At 42.1% G+C, this 12,735-nt stretch overlaps 1 protein-coding gene across 2 annotated transcripts in view; it reads left to right on the top strand.

The window, feature by feature from the left end:
* TASP1 (taspase 1) overlaps positions 1-12,203 on the top strand; it is a 243,715-nt gene extending 231,512 nt beyond the window's left edge. For both annotated transcript variants that reach the window (XM_060077654.1, XM_060120650.1), the window contains one exon: positions 11,227-12,203. In XM_060077654.1, the coding sequence (XP_059933637.1) occupies positions 11,227-11,319 (93 nt within the window). In that variant the 3' untranslated portion in view covers positions 11,320-12,203. The remainder of the gene's footprint in view (positions 1-11,226) is intronic.
* Positions 12,204-12,735: the final 532 nt, after the last annotated feature.

Here is a 12,735-nt window from a genome sequence, read left to right as displayed (position 1 = left end):
GGGTGGTAGTAGTGAAATTCAGGTGAGTGGCCAGTGTAAACCTTCCCCAGAAGGCGGCTTTTGAGTAAAGATCTGGCAGAAATGAGCAAGTGAGCCACCTGGGCGTTGGATGGAAGACCTTTCTGGGCAGTGAGAACAGCACATGTAATGGCCTCGAATGTGCTGCGGGAATGTGCTGCGTGGTTGAGGAACAGCAAGGAGGCCAAGTGGAGACGGAGAGGAATGAGCCAAAGGAAGGGCAGGAGGATTTCAGCCAGAGAACGAATGCAGCCCACAGCATATGGGGCACTGCCGGGTTTTACTCTGTATCTATTACGGACTGAATTCTGTCCTCAGCAAAGTCTTATCGTAAAGCCCTAACCCCCACTGTGATTATATTTGGAGATGGGGCCTTTACAGAGGTGATTATGGTCAAATGAGGTCATAAGGACAGGGCCCTAATCCAATAGGACGTCTTTATAAGAAGAAATGCCAGGAATTTGCACACACAGAGAACAGGCCATGGGACGACATTGGGGGAAGACAGCCATCTGCGAGCCACACAGAGAGGCCTGAGAAGAAACCAGCCCTACTGATGCCTTGATCTTGGACTTCCCAGCCTCCAGAACTGTGGGAAAATAATTTTGTTATGGAAACCCTAGCAGATGAATACGCTGTGCGAACCCTCAATTATCTTTGAGAAGAGAACTTCCTGCTAAAGAGTAAAACTGATCTTGAGCAAACTTAACTAGTTTAACTGACAACAGTACTCATTTTGTGTCAGCCCAAAGGGAGCGACTCATCCTGCAGGTACTATATTTGACTTAAAACAGGTGAGCCTACAAATTAGTCATCCGAAACACAGCTAGCAAGTCAGTCCAGCCAGTTTTTTTCATAGTGGCAGTTTAAAAGCAGCTCTCACAATTCTTTTATTTTTGTCTTTTAAACATAGAAGAGTTCGCCTTTGGCTGGTGTGAATGAAGAAGATGCTGTACCTCTTTCTTCCATCCCTATTTTTTTCCCAAACTGTGCTCCCTCTGTAATCTCTTACCATCTGTCTTCAAACAAAACTGCCTTCTTAACCTCACAAAAAATGACAGGGGAAAGCATTTGGCTGCTTTTGGAGGTTTATTATTCTGAACCCTGAAAAGGAAGAAAAAGAATCAAGTGTTTATCCTTCCTTTCTTATATGCACTTTATTGTGGAATACCAAAAAGTTGAGAAAGTTCTTTATAGAAGAATTCCAGCTATTAATGTATTGACAGTGATAGAATTAGGAAACCACCCGTTGGTAACTCTTGAAATAATGGGGTCTAGACAATGATTATCAGTGGCTGCTAAAACTGTTGCAGAAGCTTATTGCAAGGTTGACAGGCAAGGACATAGGAAACACAGCTTAAATTTGTCTCCCCATCTGGGGTTCAGTCAAAGTTTTATAAATTAGGGGAGGTGGGTTGGTGTGCAGAAGCACTGGTGGGGCAGGTTTTTACTTTTTATTTATTTTTTCACATCTTTACTGGAGTATAATTGCTTTACAATGGTGTGTTAGTTTCTGCTGTATAACAAAGTGAATTAGCTATACATATACATATGTCCCCATATCCCCTCCCTCTTGCGTCTCCCTTCCACCCTCCCTATCCCACCCCTCTAGGTCATCACAAAGCATCGAGTTGGTCTCCCTGTGCTATGCAGCAGTCTCCCACTAGCCATCCATTTTACATTTGGTAGTTATGTCAATGCTACTCTCTCACTTTGTCCCAGCTTCCCCTTCCGGTGGGGCAGGTTTTGATTGGAGGGCTTTGGAGCTTGGCCATTTATGGTAAGGTGTGGTAGATGGGCTTCAGCACCGGACCTTCCTGGACAGCAGACCCTTCACTTCTGAAAGCGCTCTGGAGTTCAGGTTAAGGTGAGGCCCTGGTCCTTTGGAGGGGGTGGGGGGAACAGCTTTGGTTCCAGGTTGTTTGAGGTCCAAATCTCTGCATGCTTCGGCTGAATGACTTGAGGTTTTGTTCTGTTGTCTCTGAAAAACAACTCAGTATCTTGTTAGAGACAGGATAGGCCCAGTCTGGGACTGGTTCTATGGTTACAAAACCATTAGGCAAAGGTTGATGGGAGGATTGGGCTGCCACCATCTGAACCCAATGGACCAATAATAATAACTGCACTGAAAGATGATCACAGATGTTAGGGCCATCTGAGCACACACCATAGGCAGAACACAGCCCCACCAGTGGGAAATTATTGCCAAAAATGCCCTTCTAAAGAAAGTAGCTGTGACTTTACTCTGGTGAGGGAATGCAAGGGTTGCCAGATTTTTCAAGAGTATCTAGAAATCAAGATGCTTGTATGCAATTTCCCTATTTTAAAATATTTACTATTAACATTTTTAGAAGTTGGAAACACTGTGTGGCTCAAACCAAGCAAACTTGTCAGCTCTCCCTTACTCAGGCCCAACACTGCCCTCCAGTCCTATTTGCCGTCCAGTGCCATGGCCTCTGGAGAGCCTGCCCCACCTCCTTGATCTGCATCCATGCTCTCTCTCTCTTGACTTCATTAGCATTTGTGGTTGGGTATCTGTGATACTGTGATTTAGCATAAGAAGTACATATTTGTTCTTCCTCCAGGGTTCCTGACTCAGCTCCCCAAACCCTTGGAATTTCCCAAGTGATAATAGCAATATAGGAGCATCTTTTGTTAAAATATTTGATCTCTAGTCCTCAGTTTCTGAAATCATTTCAGAGCCATAAAGGTGAAATGGGTATCTTGTTACTCATAACAAGCCTCTTTCAAGCACACCTGGGTTTATTTTAATGAGGTGACTTTTGCAAAACCCCAAGGTAACCTAAGCTTGGGGTCCGGTTACCAAGGGAACCAACCATGTGACTAGAGGGTTGGAAATTTCAGCCCCACCCCCTGACCTATGGGGAGGGGAGAGGGACTAGAGACTGAGTTCAGTCACCAATGACCAGTAATGTAGTCAATCATACCTATGTAACAGCGCCTCCATAAAAATCCCCCGAAACACAAGGTTCAGAGGGCTTCTGAGATGGTGAACGTGTGGAGATTTGGGGGAGTGGTGCCTTCAGAGAAGGCATGGAAACTCCAAGCCTCTTCCTACCTTCCTTGCCTATGCACCTCTTCTCTATCTGGCTGTTTCTAAATTATATCCTTTTATAATAATGTAAACTGTTTTCCTGAATTTCGTGAGCTGCTCTAGCAAATTAATCAAACCTGAGGAGGGGGTGGTGGGAACCTCTCATTTATAGCCAATTTATAGCCATGGGCCAGAAGTGCAGGTGACAACCTGAACTTGCGATTGGTATCTGGCATGGTGGGGAGACAGTCTTGTGGGACTGAGCTCTTAACCTGTGGGCTCTGTCTCCTGGTAGATGGTGTCAGGACTGCGTTAAATTGTAGGACACCCAGTCAGTACCCACAGAGTTAATTGCTTGGTAGTGTTGGAAAACACACACTGGAGTGTTATACCCTCTTAGTGTATGGTCACGTGCCTTTGTTAATGGTTTTCTAATCATCTCATGTGGCGTTACTTGTCTTCCCAACAACATGACATGTTCTTAGAAGGTAATTTGCCAGTATTCTACCACTTTGGTTTTCTCTGTAGCACCCAGGCATGCTGAGCTGATTGTTTCTGAGCCATCAAAGATTAATGATACAGCAAGCAGGTATATACAAAGCCCTTAGTAATTAGTAAATACTCAGCAATTGTTAATTATTGTATCAGTGAGAGCAAAGCAGCAGCATCAAAAATACTGGCCTAAAAATGTCCATTTTCTTCCACCTTACCTTTTAGCATGCAGCTAATTTTTCTTTAAAATATCTCGTTCTATTTTTGAAGACTGTCAAACATTTCAAATAGAATTACCCAATTCCGGGATATCAAATAATGTGTAATAGATATTGTGCTGCATAATGTTTTGTGCTACGGCTATGTGTTTGTTTGAATAATAAGAATCTAATGTGTTGACACGTGCTCTCATTGCGTGCAGCATCTCATGTAGTCCTTGTCAACCTGATGACAAATGCTCTTACAGTAAGTCCCCTACATACGAGTGAGTTCTGTTCCGAGAGCGAGTTCATAAAGTCCACCTTGTTCTTAAGTCCAATAAAGTTAGCCTAGGTACCCAACTAACACAATCGGCTCTATAGTACTGTACTATAATAGGTTTATAATACTTTCACACAAATAACATTAAAAAAACACAAAAAAAGAAAACATTTTTTAATCTTACAGTACAGTACCTTGAAAAGTACAGTAGTACAGTACAACAGCTGGCACACAGGGGCTGGCATCGAGTGAACAGGCAAGGAGAGTTACTGACTGGAGGAAGGAGAGGAGGTGGGAGATGGTAGAGCTGAAGGATCGTCAGCAGTAGGAGACGGAGGGCAAGCTGCAATTTCACGCATGCCTGACATCAGTGCCACAGGTTCTGGTTCCTTGCTGGATTCAATTCTATCTACCCTCTTGAAAAAACAGTCCAGTGATGTCTGGGTAGTAGCTCTTTTTTTCTCATCATAGAAGACACAGAGGCACTGGATTGCATTCTGAACGGCTGCTGCAACCTTTCTGTACCATTCTACCTTTGGGTCCTGTGCCTCAAAAACTAACAGTGCCTCCTTGGATAAAGAAAATCCCCTTGCCATTTCCTGCATTGTGTATCTCTTTGGTTCACCAGAAGTATTGCCACCAAACAACAGAGTTAGCCTATCCTTTGCTGCTTTATAGCCTGGCATCAGCTTTTCCTCCTTACTGATGTAACTTCGGTCTGGCATCCTCTTGCAGTACAGTCTTGTCTCATCCACATTAAAAACCTGCTCAGGTAGATACACGCCTTCATCAATAATTTCTCGAAGCGTTTCAGGAAATTCCCAGGCAGCTACCAGGCAGCTACCGTATCTGCACTCACTGCCTCGCCACTTACTTTTACGTTGTGAAGGTTGGCTCTATCCTTGAACCGATGAAACCAGCCATGGTTGGCATTAAAAGATACGCCCTCTGATTCTTCTCCATGTTTCTCCTTCAAGTCGTCTTAAGGGCTTTTAGGTTTCTCTTGAATCACCATTAAGCTGAGTGGGACTTGACACTGATGTGATCCTGCATCCACACACTGAGAAGATTCTCCATCTCCTCCGTCATTTTTCCATGCTTCTTCGATATTATTGTTGGCATCATCGGCACAGCAGACTTCACATGTTCCATGATCTTGTCCTCATTCTTCAGAATCATGCCGATGGTTGAACGATTCATGTTATAAGAACGAGTGACGTCTACCATCTTTTCGCCTCACCCCACAATCTCAATTATTTTCACTTTTGTTTCCATTGTTATCGCTTGGCGCTTCTTAGCAGTACGAGCTACATCACCGCTGCTTTTACGCTTGCTTCTGGACATCCTGGGCTTGAAATAAAGATACTATACTACAGTACTCTATACAGTACTGTACAGTAAAGTACACAAAAACACAACCACTTGTAGAGGATGCACGCATGTGACAATGTACGCCAGACGCATGAACTAACTTATGTAATTACATGCGAACACACGTTCGCATCTTTGAAAGTTCACAAGTTGAAGGTTCATATGTAGGGGACTTACTGTATAGCTATTTTAGAGGTGCGGTCCTGAGAAGTTAAGTAACCAGCAGAGGTTACAAGCTAGTAAGTGCAGAGGCCTGGATGGAATCGTTGTTAAAGATAACTCCAGCTGCTGTAACAAGCAAACCCCAGAATATATGTGTATAGTTGTTCAAACACAGTAAGAAACATGTTTCTCATTCACAAAAATACAAATTGGGGTTTCTGATTGGCAGAGGACTCTCTTCCAAATTATGATTCAGGGTCCCAAGCTCCTTACATCATCTAGGCCTCAGGTCATCAGAGAAAGCACATGGAGAATGGTTTGTAAGATTTTCTGCCGGGCTTGGTAGTGGCAAACATCACTTCAGTCCATCAGCCTGATTGCAGTCACATAGCCACATCTAACTGCAAAGAAGCCTGGGAAATGTAGTCCAGCATTGTGTCCAGGAAGAAGAGATGGCCCAGAATTCAAGGTGCTCTGATCCTGTAACCCATGCACATAACCCTTATGATAAACTGCCTTTGTAGATTAACTTTAGAATTGGACACTATATGTTGTATGCTACATGCACTTTCTTAGCCACTGATCAATGAAAAAACTGTTGGCTTTTTTTTTTTAAAAGGCAGAAAACCAAACTCAGAATTATGAAACCAATGAATAAAATATTTCCAAGAGCTTTTTTTTTTTTTTTTTGAGCTGTGTCTATCTAGATTTTATGTTCCTGACCCCACCAAAGGAGGATAATAACTTGTTTAAGAGAATCTTCCCTTGACTGTTGTGGCAGATCTCAAGCAACTCTCCTGTGAGTGGAAAGATGGATTAAAATGTAACCACTAAATGAAGGCTTTGAGACTTTCAAAATTAAGTTGTGCGCTTCTAGTTTTCCTGGAAACCACAAAAAGCAGTCACTAAGGTGGTCTCAAAAGATTTAAAGACACGAGTATGAAAGATAGGAAGTCTCAGCTACTGCTTAGATTGTGATTAGGACATCAAGCAATTATATAATTTCTGTATTATTTTTTTCTTTCACTTTCTCATTTTGAAATCTTCAGGCTAAATATGTTATTATGCAATGTATTTTGTTTTATAGAAAGATACAACCCTAAGACTATTGGCTTTGAATAGACAGTTTAATTTACAAGGTGATAGTTCTTCTAGGAGTGTTAACCTCAAGGATCTGTCCGGTCACTCAGGGAATTAGCAGGAAAGCAGAGAATTCTAACTCCAAGGCCATTGGGTTCCATTGGTGTGGCACTGTTAGCATCTGCAGAATCTAAGGCTCTATCTCCATTCTAAAAGCATAATCACTTGGAAAGTGGGAAAATGGAGTCAGTCCATACTTTTAAAAAATCTATTTAAAAATAATCTTTACTATAACAAACTAGTGTGATTGACTTTTTAACCAAACTGACTAGTCACACGAGTTAAAACGCCTGAGATTCTTTGTACATAAACATAGCCCTGAAGGGTATACTTTAGTCACTTCACTCAGTGAGCATTTCTAGAGTGTGCCTTTGTGTCGGACACTTTGACAGGTGCAGGGAATACAGAGGTGAGTGTATGACAAACTTCTGCCTCCAGCTGGCTTTCAGTTACAGAGATTCAAAAATTCAAAACAAACCAAAACCCGGACAGTTACATCACAAGATGTGAAATGCTCAGCTGGGAGCTGTAGGAGCTAGAAGGAGGGCTTCTAGATCGAGAGGAGGATCCAGTCAAGGAAGTCTTTCCCAGAGAAAGAACCGAAAAGGATATTAGAGACATGGAATCCTCGTTAGAGAGGTGTATGAGTGAGGCATTCTGAAAGAATGGAAGGATACTGGTGCTCTGGCATCTACCATTTTCATGTGCTATTTCTCATTAGTTCCAAATTCCAATAAAAGTACACTGCTACTTAAATGGTTTTAAAGACACCTTGTTAACGTCTTATGCTTGTAGGACACCCTAGAGTCTGCACAGTCCTTACACACCCAATATAAAATACTTTATTGCACTTTTAAATGCTGGCATACAAGTTCATCATAGACAGTGGTGAACTGTACATAGACATTTTTAGGCTCAAGGAATTCAAACCCACTTCTCCAAAAGAACTTTTAGAGATAAACACTCATATAAAATATTCTCTTAAACAGCCCCCACTGTTTATAATATGATTTGATGCTCCATTGAAATTTCCACAGAAAGCTTCAAATACATCTTGGCTCAAACTTTTTCAGGCCAAGGTTACTTATTTTCCGATGAGTCAGAAGACCATGTTGATTGATGAAACTGGTGAAGTGTTGACATACATTTGGACGGTTAACCATTCTATTCCCCTCAACACCAAAATCATGCCAGTGTGTTTTGTAATTGCAAAATCCCCCTTGACTAGATGATAATTTAGGGAAGCAGTAATCCTGAGAAGTTAATCTTAACAACTTGTTTGTCTGGTTGAGCATTTCTGTCTTATGTAAACAGCTCAATTTATACAAATCTCAATGTATTTTTGAAGTATTTTGCCCATGTACCATTAATAAATATCTCAAGACCTTTGTCATCTTTTCCAGTTCTTTTTTCTTTTCCTTCCTAGCTCTCCTTGACACTTTGTGGTTTAGCTCAGTTTATTTAGATGTTTTTCTGTTGTAAACTTGGTGGGGGTAGGAGTGTTAGAGGTAAGTTTGGATTGGCCATCTGTTTTTCTGTAAATCTCAGAGGATTGCTATCAAGTCCCCTGGTCTGTGGGACAGCAGTTTCTTCCTTCTAGTCCTGGGTCTTTTTCATGCTCAGCAGAAAAAATCAGTTGCTTTAAGACTGACATCCCCCTGGTCAAGTTGCAGGCTGTCTGCTTGGACATATGGTCGCTCTTTGATCTTTTAACAATTAATTTATTCTTTGTTGCCTCTGGTGCCTGGACCACCAGGCGTGCCAGGAAGTCTCACTGGATTCTCTCTGAATCTCTGGGAAACGTGAGGATGGAGTTTCCTGTGAGCTTCACTTTTAGGGACAGATATCTTAAGTAACCTGATTGGAAATTTTCAACCTATTTGTGAACAGAACCTGGTGTTAATGTTTCTCCATTGGGGTCTGCATCATGGATTCATTCCTAGCTAACCCCTTCTCTTAATGCCATCTTATAGAATACAGTTATGGACCAGGAAGAAAATGGTCATTTCTGCTTTCTTCTTTTTTTCTTTTTTTTAATTGTGCTAAAATATACATAACATAAAATTTACTATTTTAACCATTTTGGGCGTACTGTGCAGTGGCATTTAGTACATTCACATTGTTGTGCAACCATCACCACCGTCCATCTCCAGAACTTTTCACCTTCTCAAACTGAGACTGTGTGCCTGTTAAGTAATGACTCCATAATTCTACCCACCCTCAGCCCCTGGCAACCACCATTCTGCTTCCTGTCCTGTGAATTTGACTTCTAGGTACCTCATATAAGTGGAATCATGTAATATTTGTCCTTTTGTGTCTGGCTTATTTCATTGAGCTTAGTATCTTCAAAGTTGATCCGTGTTGTACCATGTGTCAGAATGTCATTTCTTTTTAAAGCTGAATAATATACCACTGTATGTATAGACCATGTTTTGTTTATTTATCTGTTGATGGGCATTTGGGTTGCTTCTACTTTTTGGCTATTGTGAATAATGCTGCTATGAGCATTGTGTACAAATATATGAGTCCCTGCTTTTACTTGTTTTGGGTATACACCCTGAAGTGGAATTGTTGGATCGTATGATAATTCTATGTTTAATTTTTTGAGGAACCACCATATTGTTTTCCACATTCTTGATCCCTGTCCTAGCCATGTGACTGTTTCATGGCTGAGGAGGGTGAGATGAGAGATGAGATAGACTAAGGGGCTTCTCGTCTCTCAGGGATTGCCTTTGTTTAGAACTTCTTTTTTTTTAATCGATGAATGATGCCTGAGGAAAAAATTCTTTGACCTCATGTTAATGAATCCCTGAAAGAATAAAAGGGCCCCATCAACACTGAGCCCTGGGAGTTGTGGATCTGAGCGTTTTGTGCCTGATGTGACAAGGACTGCTGGGTAGCAGAATCAACACGTCCTCTTCAAACTTCTCCCGCTAGGTTAATAAGACTTCACAAGGAATGAAAGATCCACAAGTGTGTCTTACTGTGGACTTCTCGGGTGTAATATATCTGTACTTATAAGATGTAATAAGATATACTAAACAACCTTCAGATGCAATAACAAGGCCAGATTCTGGGACAGGGTGCCCAGAGGCGTGAGCCTGGAGACCAAACTCAGTGATGCTCACCTCCCAGGAGGTGCCACATGGACTGCCTTGCCCAACTCTCCACCCCAAAGTTGACGGGCCTCCCTCCTGGAGGTTACAGGTGGCTTCCTGCCTTGCGCACAGAAACACTAAGTACCTAGAGAACACTTTCTGTTCTCTAGAGCTTTCCAAATTGCTGACTTATGTCAGCTCCTCTAATGGGACTTGTGCAGTGAGACCCAAGAACAGTACCCACCGTCAAACTACAACCAGGTAGCTTACCTGTTGCTCCATCTAAAGCATATGCTTGCTTTATTTTTGGTTGCGTGAGAGGGTGTCAGACCCACCCCAGGCTTGGCCACCTCACCAGCTGCATCCAGCAAGTTCACTCTGGGACTGGAACTCTCTTGGGTTCAGTCCTCAGGAAAAGCTTGTGTGGAGAAGCAGAATCAGAGAGGATTACCTGAAGGATATACAGTCCCTCTGTTCTTCTTAGAAACTCCGACATTTATCTATCCCCGGATTAAGCCAGATCATCAAAGAAAGGAATTCCTGGCTGACGTGGCCCTGACCCCTTGTGGAAGAGCTTTTCCTGCTGGCCTCCTTTGAGTGATGCTGTATTGTTCAGCCCTATAAAACTCCTTGTTGTACAATCGCTGTCTTCACTCATCCACTATACACGGTACCTGCTGTGGGTGAAGCCCTACAAGAGGAATGGCTCCTTGGACTCTGTGCCGGGAATGGTTTTCTCCTTTGAGTGGTTGGTTTGTGTGATCCCGTTATACCATGTAGACCCCTGTCTGGTCTTGGCCACTGGGAAGCTCCGAGACAGGGCAGCAATCTGCCTCCAGCACGGGGACAGAATTCAGGCTAGATTTTGTGTGTTAACTCATGCCTGTCTTTAACTCATTTTTGTAAGTTTTATTTTTCTTTTTTTTTCGTTGCCTCACTTGAGGTTGTTGAGTGATCTGATTTTTGTAAGCTATTTAAATACTTTAAGGAGTCAATTGAGGGAATAAACATGAATCGGGTTTTCTCAGTTGCTTTGAATGTTCAGAGGACAAAATGTATATCAACTGGTAGTTTTCAGTTAACTGGAATATGCTCAATACAGGTGACCTTAAAACCACTCTTGTTCTGAGTGTGACTAAACTGTAAGCTCTGTGCTCCTGGAGGCCTGGGCTGTCCCGGTCTCTATCTCCAGCTACCAGTGCTATGCTTGGCAGGTAGTAGGTACTCAGTTAATATCCCCTGAGATCTGGACAAAGAGGATCTGTCTGCACCTGAGTTACCCGCCAGCACAGCCTGTAGATGCTCAGAAGCAAAGAGAAGCCAAGATGCTCTGGTGTTTTCTCCGCCTTTGTCGCACGTCAGGGGGACACAGCTGGCACCTCTAACAGTCTTCCGTCTCCTCCTCTGCAGACTCACATTTCCAGACTCCCTCCCGGTGCGGTAGCCGGACAGTCCGTGGCGATTGAAGGTGGGGTCTGCCGCCTGGAGAGCCCAGTGAGCTGAACCTTCAGGCTGAACACAGAGCATCTGAGCGGCATTTCAGAACCCGAGCTTCGCAGGGTTTTAACCGAAGTTGGATGTTTTATCTTCCTCGTTTTATAATTCCTGTCGCAGCCTCGTGCATCGCTCGCGACACTAGTGCTGCTGTAGTTAGCGCTTGGTGACACGCGCGTCTTGGGCAGATGAGCGGGACTCTGTGTGTGTGTGTGTGTGTGCGTGTGCGCGCGCCCGTGCGCACGCTTGCTTCTCCTTCGATGAAATAGAAATTCCTCCTTATTGTGTAACCTCAGACCAAGAATGATTAAATCATCTTCCCAAAATGTGTGCTTTAACTGTTTACAAGTAAAACCTAAAGTTGCAGGAAACATTGTTGATTTCACAAAGAGGTACTAACTGTCTTTGATATAACGTGTCAGAACTGCAGAGTAAATCTACTTGTTGAAATGACTGACAGTGGCCATGCTCCATTTGATAACAGTGCTAGTAACAAAGTGTTTTTATTTGTTAGCCAGTTTAAGTGGATCCTATGGTAACTTAAACTGTTGTTCTCATCCCTCATATGGGGCATTTTTCTTTAACAAAGAATGGTTTCAGTGAAACAATCTAGCAGAGAATTAAGGTCAGAACCTTTTTAAGTAATAGTCTTATTGATAAAGTTTGTACTTCTTTCAAGCTTTTCTAAGCTTAAATACTGCATAGCTTCGAGCTGTGTGTACTATATTATGAAAGAATATGTAAAGAGAACATACAGTAATGCACAGTCCTTAATTTGTGTATAATGGAATGTTATTTACAATGTAACACTGTAAATAAGAAAGCAAAATTTATGGGAAAATTCAATATTATCTTTGTTTCTTGTTTACATATATTTTTAAGATAAAGGAACAAAAATAAAAGAAACATATTACTGGGTATAGTGTGTGACTCCTCTTCTCAGACTAATAAATTATCTTTTGAATCGTAGATTGGAGAGCCGTTTTTTGTTTGTAAAAAGTTACTTCGTCCGGAAGTCATACCTTTATGCCTCTTGCTGTGGTTCTGAGTATTCAAAATTCAGTTTCATCTCTATTTAATTAGGCTGGACACCAGCAAGATGAAAGGTGAACTTAGTACATGATTGAATGGTCAATACAAAAGTCCCTGAAATTTTCATTGTAATTTGATAAAACATAACCAAGGGAAGGAATAAGAACACTTTGCTTTGAGAAATGGTAGTGGCAGCTGAAAAGTCAATGGTTTCAGTTGATAAATTGCTTCTAAATGTTATATTTAGTGATTCTGGAGCCACATAAGAAAACCAAGACTTTCCTTTTGATTTTACATGTAAGAAGTAACTATTAAGAAGATACTAAAGATAGACTCACTCAGGGGGAGGAAGTTCCCTGCACCATATAATCATGGCTCTGGGCGGTAACTGAT

This window comes from Mesoplodon densirostris, chromosome 16, assembly GCF_025265405.1.
Source record: "Mesoplodon densirostris isolate mMesDen1 chromosome 16, mMesDen1 primary haplotype, whole genome shotgun sequence".
NCBI lineage: Eukaryota > Metazoa > Chordata > Mammalia > Artiodactyla > Ziphiidae > Mesoplodon > Mesoplodon densirostris.
Note: the sequence above shows the minus strand (reverse complement) of the source record. Positions and strands in the feature narration are given on the sequence as shown.